General features: G+C 35.1%; 1 protein-coding gene across 2 annotated transcripts in view; it reads left to right on the forward strand.

The window, feature by feature from the left end:
- Nucleotides 1-1,986: 1,986 nt before the first annotated feature.
- The window catches only part of LOC131063222 (uncharacterized), a 41,060-nt gene continuing 25,714 nt past the window's right edge, over nt 1,987-17,332 (forward strand). Inside the window, exons 1-2 of one of the 2 annotated variants that reach the window (XM_057997018.2) lie at nt 1,987-2,423; nt 2,520-2,600. In XM_057997018.2, the coding sequence (XP_057853001.2) occupies nt 2,099-2,423; nt 2,520-2,600 (406 nt within the window). In that variant the 5' untranslated portion in view covers nt 1,987-2,098. The remainder of the gene's footprint in view (nt 2,424-2,519; nt 2,601-17,332) is intronic. The other variant, XM_057997017.2, reaches the window with a different exon arrangement.

Consider the following 17,332-nt stretch of genomic DNA (forward strand, 5'->3'; position numbering starts at 1 on the left):
TGAGTCTATGACTGGAACCACATCATGTTTGGAGAACCAGAAGTCATGTTTATAATTGACTGTTTTTTATTCAGTGCAGAGTTTGAGAACCAATGTCAAGATGTTTAACTGGTGATGTTTTATGGTTTGGTGGTGAATCTTATTATTTTTATTACTTAGTGATGGTGTGTCATAAACCGTGTGTGATGATAAGATTGCATTTAAGCACATACAAGGAGCAAATTTCTTGGGAAACAACGAAGTGGTTAGTAGAATGTGATAAGGGTTTGACAACTTATCAGATCGATGTGCGATGATGTGTTATGATCATCAAACGACTGTAATTGTCTTGAAATTTATTGTAATGATTTGTAATTCAATCTGATATGATTATGATGTAAATTCAATGTATTTTGAATGTTGTTGGGGTTTTGTAACCGACCTAGTTGAAAAGTGTATTTAGGTTGAGTTTGAGAAGGTTTAGTGTGTCGGTGATCAGAGAAGGAGAGTGTGCCAAACCAAATTGAGATGTCTGCATGTGTCAAGCAGATTGGAGCTGAAATGGATCTGTACTAGCAAGCAGAGAGTGCATTGATCAGATCATTTATCTGTTGTTTCCTAACAGTTGTAGCAGTATTGAAATCCCTTAGCAAGGTAGGTTCTAACAGGCCTGATCTTGTAAATCCCTTAATCGGGTGGCTCATTAATTTGTGTTTAAATCCTTTAGCAAGGTTACTCCTAATAGGGTATAGCTCCTAACAGAGCTGAGGTTAAAATTCCTTCATTGGGTGACTCCTAACAGGATTTGCTCTTAACCAGGCATTATTGTAAAGCTCCTAACTAGGCTAGGCCTTTAACAGGGCACATTCCGATAGAGTGAAAATATTTTTTGGGTACCAATTCCCATCGCGGTTTTTCCCATTTGGGTTTCCACGTGAAAAATCTCTGTGTTCATATGGTGGTTGATTTGTTTATGTGTGGATTTGATATCTTTACATTTCATGCATGTTGATGAACACATGAATGAGTAGTTTGGTAATTCTGCTTTAAGTGATTGATTGAGTAGTTATTGGTACTAGTTATGAACTATTTTTGAGAAGTGTTTTCAGACTGGTGAAAGATTTCAGTTTATTGTTATTACTGATTCTCCCCCCTCTCAGTAATAACCGGATCCTCACAATAACACTAAACATCAACAATATAGTCACATTGGCTATGGCTTCCTTAAATTATCCAAAAACATTTGATTAAATTAGACAAAACATATACATTAGGATATACAGTACCAATTAATTATTTTTTTGATATAACTTCTAAAGATAAATACTTTTGAATACAAACATAACAACTATTTTTATTTAAATTTACAAATATTAATGATTAAATTTAAAAAATCAACACGCATTGATATCTAGAATCACATCATTACAATTGTTAAAAGAACCTCATATATTCCATTCTTTCTCCCCATGTGTGTTTGGTTAACTAAAATTTTGTTGATAAAAATGGCTTGGACAACTCTAAGAAAGAGATCTCGGTCCCCATGTGGTTGCTTACCTTATTTTGGCTAGCAGTCATTGCTCAAGATTTTAAGGAGCAATTTGTGGAGCTGGTGGCCCATGAACATTATTTTTTCTCTCAGTCAACTCAATTTAAATTCTTTTGTCACATAAATATTAAATTATTTGAATCGTATTGAAAATTAATATATGTAATAAATCTCGAAGAAAAAAATTGGTAAAAATAGAAACAAAGAAATTTGTGCAACCATTTGACATTTCTTTTAATATGCAATTGCTCTTAGGTCCAATCCTCTCTTTTTACTATAGCTTATTTTTCATTTTTTAAACACAGACTAACACACAAAAAATAAGAAAAAACTCTAAATTATCCTTTTCTTATAATTATAATTTTGTATGAGGACACTACTTATTTTCAAGAAAATGGACTCAACCGGCAGCAAGGGTACATGTCTAACTCCCCTTAAAATTGAGGTCGACTAGTCCACAAACCTTTACTAATCAAAATATCACTTTAACTAGTCGGACACATTGTTAGGATTAAATGAGCGGTTGAATGGATTTGGATATCTTAGCACAGTGAATGATAACTGGTGTGCATGGAGACCATAACGTTCTCCTCTTACACTTCAATCTCTTCGGCTTCCAGTACTCCCAAATCATTGCAACTAATTCCAATTATACAACAATCCTCAACTGCTCGCAATCATACCCTGCATTCAAAGCCCGCAACTGTGAGAGTAAATGCCACTGCTGGAAAAGGCTTTGGAAAGAGTCTTAGAAAAAAATCCAACAGGATGGTCAAAGAAAGCACTACTGACGTTTGTCCCTGCGGGGGAGGACGCCTCAATTTGGAATATGAAAAATGCTGCAAGCCTTTTCATGATGGGATCGCCACTGAACCAGATGCCCTTACTCTTATGAGTAATTTTAATCCTTTTGTACACCCATTTGGGAAATCAATTAACTCTCCAAAGTTTGTGATTATGATGGTAGCATGATATTTGTTTTTGTTTGCAGAGGCAAGATTTACAGCTTATGCCAATGGAGTTGTGGACTATATTGTCAAGACAACGCATCCCCAGAACCCAGATTATTCAGGTGTGATTCTTCTCTTGAACTTTCATTGATGTGAGTGATGACTTAGTCATATAATTTAGAAATGTACAAGTAATTTCTAATAAAAGCTACTGTAGAAACTACAATTAATTAACAAGTATAAATATAGGTTGAGATTGTGCCACATTGATTATAATTGTGAGACGAGATTTATTGGTCATGCATGCCCCTTGAACTTTGCCAATCGAGAACAGGCTTTGTGGCCAATGTGTGGATTTAGACTGGTCAACAAATTGAAGACAAGATAAACTCAAATGGAAAACAGTGTAGGGTATACTGCATTCATAGATTCATGGTGTAAAATGAAGAACAATGTAGCTTTCTGCCTTCCGATCGTTAAATTACATATGCCAAAAATAGGGATCCTTAGGATGACCTTTAAAACAACAGATTCATCTGCAGCCTTATTTGATTAGTATTCCGACCTATACATAGCATAGCCTGCCATGTAATACTTTTTATGAAGTTTTTTGTATTCAAAATTGTTTATGCCACGGATCCTCAAGTCACCATGTAAATTTTGAGTTAGATGCTTCCAGAAAAGTGATGCAAATGCAAGAAAAAAAAAGTGAATTTATTTCCTCTTTGAAGTAATGTATTTGGTGTCATAGTTTTCATAAAATTGGCAGACAGATTGTGCCCCTGCTCCCTACACAAACATTAAGTGGATAGTTGAAAAAGAGCTCTCATGCTGCAAGCAGAAATGATTTGGTTCAATCACCAACAGTTTTTTGTTAAAATTGGCAAGCAGAGAAGACTCAGTTTCAATTGATCAACACTGGGTCATTTTTGCTCGATGGAAACTGGTGATTATTGTTAACAACTGGGAATTATCTGTAGCCAGAAGATGATAATTTCATTTGGACAACCAGCGGATCAGGGACTTAATAAATACATATTGAAAGAGAGGGAAGGAATGCTTAAACAGAAAATATTATAAAGACTGTCCAATTACTGCCTAGGAAATTTACAGTTATGATGAGCAGTTGAAGCCTAACAACTAGATGATTATTAAGGCCAACTGACTAACTTGAAAAGGAAAATATGTGGAATTAACAAGTAAAGAAAAAAAAGGAATTTTATCCAAGTAACTGAAGGAAATATGTCTTATACAAACAAAAAAACTGGGTTGGATCAGTTGATCACTAGTGTTAGTCAAAAAGACTCATTCGATGAGGGAAAGATCGGCTAACATCTTAGTCTTTGCTCAAAATACAAAGAATCTACATCTTCCCAAAATTAACTCTTTCTTTAATATATGTACCCCCTATTTGAACTGCAATAACTGAGTTATAACAACAAACAAACCAAAAAACTCAATTAACGAATCGCACTCAGATAGAGTAAATGGAGATAAAAAGACAATGTCCTTGGTCAAGCCAAAAAACTGAAGATCAACCAAAGACAAAGAAAATGGCATGCATTAATGACAACTCTATTATGCCTTCCACTTTCAAGCAATGATATATGCAAGAGAGGTGGATTGGGAACGATATATCTCATTCAAAGTTGTATCAATGTGCTGAAATCTGCTTTTAGGATGTTGATTTTCAAGGGATCTTCTTCAAAAGTGTTGAATTGTGTCTCTGGATGTTTGGTACACATGGACCTACAGTTGATGGCTACATTATTTTAAGGATTTGTGTTTGAATGTTTTAATTAGGAAGCGTTTATTTAGGTTGCATGTTTAAGTTTCAAGTAAGAACAGTGCTACAGGTATGATGTATCAAAGCACCAAAGAATTGCCTAAGAGGGATGGTGGGTATCAAGATTCTTTTTCCAAAGCATCAATCACTTCTATCAGGCTCTGGTCAAGGTCAAGGTCAAGGTGGGAAAGGGACTGAGATAAGACAACGATGGGAAGTTGCAAAGGGTGGATGGATAATTGTAAACAGCCATAGGTAGATGGAACAAACCTGCCTTTAAGTGTAAGGTTCGTATAGACAATGGATAACAGGCTTACAAATGACACTTGTTTGCTTGGTTTTCATCATGACACTTGCCCAAGGTGCCATAGGAATGGTTTTCACCATTGGACAAAAATTTTCTATTTACTTTTATTTTTCCATTTTTTAATTTTTTCTGCTTTTTTTTCTAATTTTTATCTTTTTTTGCCTCTGCATCACGCATAAAAAAACTTGAGATGCACAATATTCATTGGCTCTTCTAGCTCTTGACCATCTAGTGTAGCCAATTTATATGCTCTTGATCCATACTTAGCATTGATGATGTAACAACTCAACCAATTAGGCTTAAATTTTCCTTTCTTCTCACAATCTTGGTTTATTTTTCTGATTCTCTTTTAAGACAATATCACTAATTTCAAATTCTTTGTACTTGATGTGTTCGTTGTAACTTCTAAATAGCCTACTTTGGTACGCTTGTAGGTGATTTAGAGCATGGAGTCTTTTTTCATCAAAAATTTCAAGCTCATGAAGATGTGTGGTCTTATATTCTTCATGTCAATTAGATTTTGTAGGGAGATGTGCAAAGAAGGTAACTAAATCTCAATTGACAAGACAAGTTCGGTACCAAAGACAAGTGAATAAGAGGTTGCCCCTGTGGGTGTGAAAATACTAGTTTGATAAGCCTATAAGGAAAGATAGATCTGAAGATGCCAATCTTGATCTGTATTGTTAACAACCTTTTTGATGATTTTGATCAAAGTTTTGTTTGATGCTTCGATTTGGCCATTACCTTGAGGGTAATAGGGGCTGGACAATCCATGTTGAATGTGGAATTTATCGTAGAGGGCTTTGATGGCTTTGACTTCTTGATTTTTGAAGGACTTTCCATTATCAGTAATGAGGATAGAAGGGATTCCATAATAGAAAATGAGGTGATTTAGGATGAACTTGGAAATTTGGGTATTGGTTATGTAAACAAGAGGAATGGCTTCAAACCATTTAGTGAAAAATTTAGTGGCATTGAGGATGTGTTTATGGCCATCCAAGGAAGAAGGATTAATCTTAGCAATGAGACCAAGCCCCCCACATTAATGAGGCCATGGAATTGTAATGGGCTACAATTCTTGAGATGGAGCATGAATGAGATTGCCATGTTTTTGATAAGCTACACATTTGAACATACTTATAGGCTAATTAGCTTATAGGTGTCATTTTCCATGGTTGGCCAATAATATCCTATTCCAAGGAGTTTCTTTGCTAAGATGATGCCCTTGTGTGTGCCCCACAATATTGTCATGCACTTCCTTCGTAACCAAGGTGGTCTCGTTTGAGAAAAAAAACCATAATATGGTCTTGTCATAGCCTCTACCATACAAGGTGCTGCCAAGGAGAGTGAAACGGGAGGCTTTTTGGATGAAGGGTTTATGCCAATTATGTGATAAGTTGGGTGGTAGAGTTTGGTTATGAAGGTAAGTGTAAGTATCATGATACTTGGAGGAGTTAGGACCATCAATCTTGCAGACCATATGAACTTTTAGTTCATCATATGCTGGGATCAACAACTATTCATTTGAGAATTGATAGTGTTGGGTATCCATGTCCATGGTTAGAAGAGAACCAATAGTAGCCATAGCACTCATAGATTTGTTGTTGATATGGGGAACCCGCTCAAACTGAATGTAGGTGGAATATTGCTTAAAGTTGTTAGCCATTTGCTTGTAGGGGATGGGTTTTTCACCTTTTGTGTTATATTCATCATTAAATTGTTTAATTATTGATTAAGAATCACCATAGACTTGCAAGTGTTTAATGTTCCATTGTATTGCCAATTTCACACCTAAGATGATTGCTTCATATTTTTCTATATTGTTTGTGCAAGGGAATCCAATCTTGAAAGCAAAAGCACATTATAATGTGAGAAACAGGATTCTTGCCCTTGAGCCATGAGAGGTGAAGGAGCCATCAAAATACATTTTCCATGCTAATGATTCTTTGAGAGAGGGATGAACTCATTTGGAGATTTTGTTATCAAAGGTTGATGATCTATTAAAGGTGCTTCTACCAATTAATCTCAAGAGCTTGCCCTTTGATTGCCTTTTTGTTTATGTATTAAATGCTAAATTCAAATATGACCCACTTTTCCTTTCTTCCTATAAGCATTGTTTTGGGCAGGAGGTATTTGAGAGATCAATTTTAGTGATAAGTTGTGTTTTGTTGTTGAGCATGTAGTGTCTGAACTTTTGGGATGCAAAAATGATAGCTAAACATGCCTTTTCCATGATGGTTTAGTTTTCTGAGCAACCAAAGTAATATTAAGGTAATATATAGTTCTTTCTTTGCCTTGATTGTCATGTTGATCTAGAGAGCTCCTATGAAAACATGAGTGGCTGAAATATATAACAAAGGTCTTCCTATAACAAGTGAAACAAGCACTACAAAATTCTCGAGATATTGTTTGGGTCAATCAAATGCTTTCTGAGATTGCTCATCCCAATGGAATACTATGTTCTTCAATAAGTGTGAGAATGGTTGATATCTATTAGGAAGTTGTGAAATGAATTTGCAAATAGCTTGGAGTTTGCCTTGTAGACTACAAAGCTCCTTAAGATTGCTAGGAGCAGGCATCTTTGTGATTGCTTTGATTTGAGTTAGATCTAGCTCAATTTTTTTAATGGATACAATGAATCCTAGTCTTTTTCTAGAAGCTACATTGAAGATACTATTTGTGGGATTTAGATGGACTTTGTACTCTCTTAGTCGACCGAAAATTTCTTAGAGGACAACAAGATATTTAGCTCTAGTCTCTCATTTACCCATATGTCATCTACATAATCTTCAACAATGTCATGGAGTATATATATCATGAAATATTATTGTCACGACTCTTGGATAGGTTGCACTAGAATTCAAGCCAAAAGGCATGACTTGACAGCAAAAGGTCCCCCATGGGGTGATAAAGGTTGTTTTATGCTGATCTTTAGGTGTAATGCAAATTTGATTACACCTAGAAAAACCATCTAGGAGGGAAAGAATTTTGTGCTTGGCTGTCAAATCTGCAATCATGTCAATATTGGTAATGGGAAATCATCTTTTAGGCACACCTTATTGAAGTCCCTAAAATATGTACACTCTAATACCGAAGGGTTTCTTGCTAACTTGTACAATGTTTGAGATCCACTCAAAATAGTCAATGGGACAAACGAATCCTACTTGCAAAAGCTTCTATAATCCTCCCTTAACAAGAAGGGCTACTTCAGGGTGCATTTTCCTAAGCTTTGCTTTACAAGTTTTGCATTAGGACGTATAACTAGATGGTGCACCGCAAGAGATGAATCCAAACTGAGCATGTTGGCATAAGACCAAGTGAAAACATCTAAATATTCTTTCAATAGGAGAACAAAAATTTCCTTTTCCTTAGGATTGAGTGAGTGCAATCTTGGTGATTTTAGGATACTCATTTCTTCCCAGGTTAACATCCTCATCTTCCTCAACAAGCAATGTAGAACTATCTTGTAACTGTGCCAATGTCAGGGGGATGTTGAATTTCTCATCTAATAGCGCCTCAAAGAGGTTTTACACTTAGAGGACTCAACTTTTTTATTTTTCTTGTTTCTTTTTTTTTTTCATTTTTATGACTAAGGAATTCTCCTTGTTCTTGAAAACCCTTTTTATGATCCCTTTGTGGGATGTGGTCCCTTAGTCCAATGAACTCGACAATTGCTTCATCGTATTGAAACTAGTTGAATGATGGATGATCTTGTTGATCCTAGTCGATAAGCTTGTTTAAGGTGGATGGTTAGTACTACAATGCTGTTAAAGATATTGATAGTGACAAGCTCATTGTAGAGGTTATGAAGAGATCTCATTTCATTATTTGTGTCAAATGAAGTTCCTTTGGTAATTGTAGAAGTGTCACACATGTATTGGGTTTGCTTATCAAGAGGAATGAATCCTAGCCTCTACAAGTTCCTTCATTCTCATGTATATATACAGGCTCTAAAATACCTTGTTCATGGATACCTAGGCCTTTTCCTTGGTGTTTCATTATTTTTGCATTATCTTAATAACAATAGGATATTCAATATTTGTATAATGCAATGCTCATTCATCTTCATAAAGCCATGAACTCTCAATAATTTCTTCTGCAAGGAAACTTAAGTTGATAAATATTGTCAAGTCAAACAGACATGAAGATGGCAATTTGGGTGGAAAGGGAAGCTTCCCATGTTAAAGGCATATTGGATTTTGTACTTGCCACAACCCTTGTCAAGGATCTTAAAGTGGCTTTTGGATGATGAATTTTAGATGTGGATAGAAGATCATCAAGATCTATAGGAGTAGGTGGGGGAGAGCCTTGGATAGAGATTTTGATGCATCTTGTTGTAGTAGCATAATAAGGGCATGTTGGGACTCAATCTTGACATTCTCCTATTTGGCTCGAGTCCCTTCCCTTTTTGTGTGCCCATTTCATGGTCCCTCATAAATGACCGATCTGAGATAGCTAGTAAGGGTTATCATGCTATTTGCCCATGTTGAATATTTAGTTAAGTGTTAAGATTGTCAATTGTTGGTCTTCCAATCTAACCTCTTTCTCCATTTCCTCCCATCTCCCTCTAGCACCCTAATCCCCAAAATCCCGATCCTTCCTTTCAAAAAATTGTCCAAGTGCTTACTCTGTCGAACTTTTGGGTCATCAAGGTTCCCTCTACCCTCATAACTCTTATAGCTATTATTCCCCTTCCCCATCCATCCCCATCTCCCTAATCTTTGATACCTTGTCCTAAAAAAATAATAAGTGTTTCAGGCTTTAGTTATCAAGCATGTGTCTTAGTTTTTAACTATTTTTCTTTGTATTTTGACATTCTTCCCAATCCTCAATCCCTGATGACCCAATCTTCGGTCTTTAGCGATCAAGTTTCCTTTCTAACATTCTTCTTATAATCACTTCCTCCTGATTCCCTACCCCCAATCCATTTCCCTCACCCCTTGTCGAAATCTTCTAAATCATTCAAGTATCAACCTTTTGGCCTTCTCTTTACCTCTTTTTGCTTTTTGACAACTGTTAGAGATTAGGCCCAATGCTCAACCCTTGACGAGCCAATGCCTATTGGCGTTTTGATCTTTTGCCAGTTGCCAATTGTGGCAAAGATTAGAGGTTGGGCCCAATGCTCGACCCCTAACAAAAGGCATGTTGAACTTTTCTACATATTCCATCACTCGATTGAGGAAGGATATAAATGTAAAGCTTGGAGGTTGATACTTGACAACCCAATGGGCAATTTTCTTGGCATGATTTTGTGATTTCTCCTCCTTGCTTTGGGGCCCAACTAGTAAGCAATGGGCATTAAGCTCATGGCTCGACCCTCGGTAGATCCACTTGTTTGGGGCCCATGAATTTTAATAACAAATCATTCAAAGGGCTGGTAATGTAAAAAGAAGCCTTTTCATGAGTTTTGATGGTGAACTTTTCTTCCACCTGCTCCACTTACCAACGTTAATGACATTGTTTTTCCCAACTATTAGAAGTAAATGTGGATGTCCTCCATCAATCTAGACACCCATTTTGGCCAGAATGAATCTTGGGTGTTGATTTCAAATGAGTACAGTGTGCAACAATTAGGGTTTCATCCTATTGTTGTTTTAAAGGGTATTTTGATCATTTTCAAGGGAGGTTGGTGATGCAATGGTTCTCCAAATGCCAAAGGGAAATTGTAGGGCATCCATTATTAACGCTAGTTTGGTTTATTGAGAATTTGTGGGCCCGTAGAATAGAAGAAAGGTTGTATTGCAATGGGATTTTGTTGTTGAATATCTCTATGGTATTTTGTATGTATTCAAGAAGACTTGTAATCGTAGTTAGATATTTATCCTTGCCTCATTTGCTAGTATGAATGTAATTTTGAGTTAGATGAATTTGATAGCATTTTGAAAACATTGAAAGCTTTGTAATGGTCTTTCTCGCTTTATGTATGAATATATGTAGTTGTATCTAGATCGCTAAGTATGTTTTGTGGCAAGGTTTCATATCCACTGGTGTATGTCAATGCATGGCTGCATGTGCTTCCTTTCTTGTTTGTTCTCTCCTTAGTGCTTTGTGACATTATTGCCCATGTATAGACCCTTGTTCAAGACCATTCACCGATCTCACATCATAAAATTAAAATGTTCTAATCAGTAGTTAGTTTAGGTGGTCTTTCTTGTGCACCCATGACTATTAGTATAAGTGGGGTATTATCCTCAAGTGAACAATTAATAGATAAATTTTGTGTGGGTCATACTTGCATAGTTTTATCATCTATATAGGGGTTAGAGAGGCAGCCAATTGTTTTTAGTCTAGTGATAGTCTTTGGGACTAACATCAAGTTGGGTTTGGTTGCCATTGTTTATTGATCACATACATTGTGTGAATTCAATACTTTTTAATGTATATCTTCTCAAGTCTAAGTTGAGCTCGACGTGTAGGAGATCTAACCTACTCTCGTAAAGTTGACCATTAACACTCCATAGTTTGTTGATGAGTCGGTTTTACTTTCACGATGACAACCTTGACCTTGTGAGTGAGATTTGGCTATAGGAAGTGGAGTAGTGGTTTTGAGACCCATTAGGGCCTTTGATTTTAATGGTGGCAAGTTGGTTGTCAATATGCCCCACAATGGTATTATGTGAATGGACAACACTTTTGATATTAACATTTTTGGTATGATCGTTCTGACCTTGATTAGGTTGTGTATGTGATAAATCATGCTTTGGGAAAGGTGATGTAGATGCATTTTGTTTAACTTTCATACTTCCATAATCAACCATACCTTGGACATAGTTCTCAAGTTTTAGACATCTATTGGTCGAGTGTCCTTGAACCCTATGGTAGTCACAATATTCATATTCTCTATACCAAGCTAGCTTAGGTTTGTTCTCATCGAAAGGTTTAACTTTCAAAAATGTTATCATATTTGCATTTACTAGTTTATGAAAGACAACTTCTAATAGTTCTCCTAAGGAAGTGAATTGTTTGAATATATTTATATTATGTCACCCCATTGCCAACCACATTCTTATGCTTGCTAAATAATTTAGGTTTATCCAATTGATTGTCTCTGGAAGTCCTTTAGTAGGAATGTCCTCTATTTGAACTCCCTTTTCAATGATTTCATTAAATGTGGTTACGCAATACAATTGTAAATGGAAGGCCATCTCTTGATTTAAATTAGTGACAAAGATATAAGAGGTCTCATGGGAATCTACTAATTAAGTCTCTTCAATGTTGGAGAAATGAAGAGAAGCTTTCATCATTCCTTTGTTTCGTATTGCATAAATCCATTATTGCGAGCTCACGTTCCATGTTGTATGAAAAGTGTTTAACAAATTTCTCAACTAATTCGGCAAAGGTGGTGATGGATCACTTAGGAAAATGTAGGAACCACTCCAATGTTTGTCCCCCAAAGCTTTGTGGGAATAGCCTACTTAGGTAATTATCGTTGTAAGCAACTTCTTGACATGCCATAATTCTTTAATGTGTTTTCTAGGATCTCCCTTCCCTTTATGCTTGTCAAATTTTGGAATTTCAAAGTGGAGAGGGAGAGGGACTTGCAATATAGACTGACCAAAAGCGTGTGGACATAACTCCTTAAATTTATATTTCTTGTTTTGTTTTTGTGATTTTGTTTGCTGGTCTTGTATGACATTTGTCAGGCCTTGCCATTCCTAAACAAACGATGGGTTTAGGGATGACTTAGACATTTGGCTAGAGTTGCTTTGATTATGTTGGTTGGATTGTTTTGAGTTTAATGTTTTGAGTTTAAGTGATGCACATATGCCATGTTTGCTAATTGTTGACTTGTAAGTTGCAATTGGTCACTCATGAGTTTGTTTGAATTTGAGTCATGTTGGATGGCTTTCCCTTTATGGTCATGGGGAACTATAGGATTTTCCATCAAAAAATTCTTCTTATTCTTTGTGATTAGGGTTACTAGTAGTGGCATGTCTGTTTGGAAGGTCTTGGTCAATGAGGTTGCTTAAGACATCATGGTTGCATTCTTCAAGGATTTTCATTCCTACCTCTAGAAGACGTTTGAGGATCTCCTCTCTATTTTTAAAGAGGTATCATTTTGCTTGGTTGCAACCTTCTCTAGATTTGAGCATGTCCTCAATATTGTTGTAGGTCTCACTTTGGTCAACAAGATCTTTAATATCATCCTCTATTTGTATTTCTAATCGGTTTTGTTTGGGGGCATATGATGAAGTGGGTCAACTTCAACATTTAACATACCTTGACTTCTAAGTTTTGGTTTTGAACTTTTTTTTTGGTTTTTGGTTCTCTAGATTTATTTTTGGATTTTTAATTTTCTAGTTTTTTATTTTTTATTTTTTAGGTTTTAAGGTATACAAACAAGCATAGATTCAACCCAACACACAACAAAGAGGACATATTAACAAACCTAGATTATTTAAAAGAGTATCAATCCTTGTAGGCTCATAGATATACCACCTCTGAGGAGTGGATACTAGATAGTCTTGGCCTTTGCTTAGGACCTCGGTGTGCAGAAACAAAATTCTCACCTACAACCTAACACATGGGAGGACTACAAATGCATACCCATGGCTTACTACCGCCACTTCCAAGAGATACAATGTGAGTAACTTTCTAGGGCTAACCACTTACCAAGACACTACAAGAAAAGGCGGCTAAAATTTCTTAAACTAAGCTTAACAAGGCTTTCTAAGGGGCATCACCAATATACAACAAGAGTACATGAGGCTTTATTCTGTGAAATGGAGAAATGATATGTCTAATGGCCTGGTTTGAGAGGATAAATCATTCTCCTTCTTATCCCAAGGTATAAAGTTCTTGGGTGTTTAGCCAAAACGACAAATCTCCTTATCCAATGGGCATGTCTTTTAATTAACCCCAACTATTTATACATAATGAAAACACTAGGGTTGAGGTTGCTCCCTTGGGTGATGAAATCCCTAGGCAGGCCCCTTAAGGAAAAAAGGATAACACTTGTTTCTGATCCTCAAGATCACCCTAAGGCATGAGAGATGGTCTGCATATGCAAGTGTAACTTCAGGATCAAAAGACACTTGTAAATTTTAAGCCCAAATCAAAATGCATGTTGTTAATTTCAACCCAAATTCGAGTATGACCAAACAATCAAAAGATAAAGCACACAAAAAGGAAAAATGTCTATAAAATATCTTCAACAAAATGTCCTACAAAACCACAAGTTAGTAGTTTCAAGATTTATTCTTTGACCAATGTGAATATCTTCAAGCTTTCAAATTTCAAGGATAAGATCATAAGCATAAAGACAAATTCTCATTTAAACTATCTGCACTTAATTTTCAAGTGTTTTTTTATCTAACAAATTAAATGATTTAAACCGAGTTAATGAAATGATTTAAACTCAGCAAGGATGGATGCTTTACTCACAGAAAACCAATGAATATTGTCCAAGAATCAGAGATTTTAGTAACCTGCCAATTCTAGATTCCTTTGCCACATAATGAAGTATGATCTTCTAACACTTTTGTTAGCTTTAGTGGTAGTGCTCACTCACAAATGAGAGTTCTGATCTTCTAATATTTGCAGCAACTGTTAAATCTCTGTTTGTTTACTCCTCAAATACTCCACTATCACCCTGTTATACATAGCTTGTTATTCTTCGCAAACATCATCACTCCATGACTGGTGAGGACACCAAATATAGACAGAACAATGAAATCTACAATCTCCTTCATGCGCCCATGCACACAAACACCACAACTTAATTATTTTTGTTATCCTTTCTCTTAGAATTTTTTCTTTTCTTAAATTTGCATAAAGTAAATTATATTTTATATCCCTTTTGCATGGTGATGTTTTTAGTTGCTTGCTTAATAGAAATTTTCCTTTATTGAGTTTCTATAATTTAAATTATCTTTGTGTTCTTTTTCCATGGTGATGTTTTTATTTGTTTGCTTGCTTATGATTGTTGCAAACTTGCAAGTTATTAAACATCAATAATAGCAAAAGTAGACTAAGTCACAAAATACAGCGATTTTCAAGGATGAGGTTCGAATTTAATCGAATTTCAAACATTTATAAAAAAATCGTTCAAATTCAACCATTAATTCGTACGGACAAAGACTACATTTTTTTTTATTGAAGGAAAAATCTGAAAAGCATTTTTTTAGGGTTTTTGAGTCTACGGCGGGTCTGCAGCAACGATTTTTGAGTCTACGGCGGGTTCTCTGTGTCTGCAGTTGGTTCTTTGTGTTTGTGGCGGGTTATCTTTGTGTTTGTTGTCGCTATCATGCATACCTCCTCCATCGTTGCCAACAACCGTGTTTAGGAAGGCTTCTTCAATTATTAATGTTTTTGTTTGCCCGACAGTATTCATATAATCCGTATTCAATATTCATATAATGTTTTGGTTTGCCCCAATTTTTAATGTTTAATGTTTTTTTAATGTTTTGGTATTCATATAATCTGTATTCAGTATTGCCCAACAATATAATGACTTCAAATCTATAATGTTAAGCAATGTTAAGCAATTACATAATGACAATATAATGTTTTGTTTAATGTATTTAATAATGTTAAGCAATTATATAATGATAATATAATGTTTTGTTTAATGATTTCACATGTTTCTTATGGTTTATATTTTATAAATGTGCCATCTTTTTATAATGACTTCAGCAATGTTAAGCTATTTTGATAGTTTATAAGAAGTATACATATATTTAAAAATAAACAAAATTATGTAAGGCGAATTTTATCCGATTTTTTTTTTCCAATTTTTTCCTTGCCGAATTTCATCCGAATTTCATGGCTGTCGAATTCGAACCTTGTGACTTAGCAAGTAGATATGTTTGTTTCTAATGCTTTTTGGTTTTTGTAAATTGGATTAAGCATTCACATGTTTGTAGCAGCATGTTTTCAGTATGTATGCAAAAAGATTCATGTTGGTGAATTATGGTATGAAATATGGAGGACTGAGGATCACTTTTAGAGCTTTGAATTCAGGGCCAAAAGCATTTAAATGCCCTTTGTGATCATTATCACTCATGTGATAATATGGAGTTAACGAACTATTTCAGATGAAAATTAAATTTCAGAACAAGTCATTACTAGTAGAAAGTAGCCACCCAACACTTTTGTTTCTCCCCAAGTATGACCGGAATTGAAAATTTACAGTAAGAAATTATAGCGTTATTCAGTTTAGTTACTGCATCACCATCCAAAATTGTAATATTAAGGTTAATAAAGATCAACATAGGAAAAACTAAATGCATTTGGAGGATACAGAGAAAGGCTTAAAACAAATATAGTGTAGGTCACCTTGTGCTGAAAATTTAATAGCAGGAAATTTAGAACTATAGCACCATGCCATTTACAGGGCATTGATATGCTGAATTAAAGGAACTTAATTACATAGGTTTAAAATAGGAAATCAGATTGTTATTTCTTTTAGAATAGAGATCGTTAGTTCTTTTCAAATATAATGTCTATATATAAAAACAAATGTCAGAAATTATGAAAAAATTACTTATAGAAATTTATATAGAACTTCTAAAATTTATTTTACTTTCCCTCAAAGGTTTATTAAAAAACATACAGCTGACCTTAAGACAGTAGATCAATTTGTCACAAAGCATGGCCTATTTTTTTGTAGGCCATTTTGTCACGGAGGGTATATTATTTTAAAGACAGCCTTCCGTTTTTCACCTAAACTGTTAGAATTCGTGAAATGTGAATCCCACAAGCCCAGTTATCTTCTGCAAGAATCCCTGTCACACATAAAGAGAGAATTGAACAGCAAAATAATTGAAGACAATAACAATGAAATTGATTGAATTGCTTTGAAATTGCTTGAGTTACAATGAAGGATATGACATCCTTATAAAGAAATCTAACTCTAAAGATAGAAACCCTAAATTGTGGAGTCAACAAGATAGTGTAAATGATGTTCAATTCTCAATTCAATATGCAAGTTATATTCTAGTGTATATTTTCTTGATCTATGTATTATCTATTTATATGATAAATCTGACTATCTTCTTTTGTATGGCAGGTGAGAGGAGCATTTATTGATTTCGATGTCCTTCTCACAAATGCCAATTGATATGTATATGCAAGCTGGGTACGATCAAGCAATGCCTTGACCGGTCATGTCTTTTAGACATGACCAATCAAGACATTACTTGATCGTGCCCCTTGGCTTATCGCAGTAATTACAAACGGTGCATGTTTAACAAACCGATACCAATCGGTGTATGCTTAACTTAACAGCCCGATACCAATCGGTGTATGCTTAACTTAACAGCCTGATACCAATCGGTGCGTATTTACCTTGCCACCCGATATCAATCGGTGCATACTTAACCCGATATCAATCGGTGCAAGCTTACATTGCCACCCGATACCAATCGGTGTTTAGTTAATTCGATAATCATTATTGTTCACTGTTAAAGTTAACCGATAAAAATCGGAATACATTGGTTAGCTCGATTTAATAATCGGTGAACACAAATAATATAACCGATATTAAATCGGGATTCTATGCTATAGGATGATTATCGATAGTTAAGCATTTGATCGAATTAAGTAGATTGATCATATACAAATGAAGAATGGTTATCAAATGAAGGATTAATAGCTTGAAGTTTTTCATCATAATTTATCGATAGGATAAATGATTGAATGAGAGACTTTATTTATCTCTCATTCAATCATTTATCTTACCGAAGCTATCATGCATTAACACTCCCTCTTAGCTAGGTAAGATAAATGAAAAACAATATATCAAGCATCACAATTCAAAT

Source organism: Cryptomeria japonica, chromosome 1 (genome assembly GCF_030272615.1).
Source record: "Cryptomeria japonica chromosome 1, Sugi_1.0, whole genome shotgun sequence".
Lineage (NCBI taxonomy): Eukaryota > Viridiplantae > Streptophyta > Pinopsida > Cupressales > Cupressaceae > Cryptomeria > Cryptomeria japonica.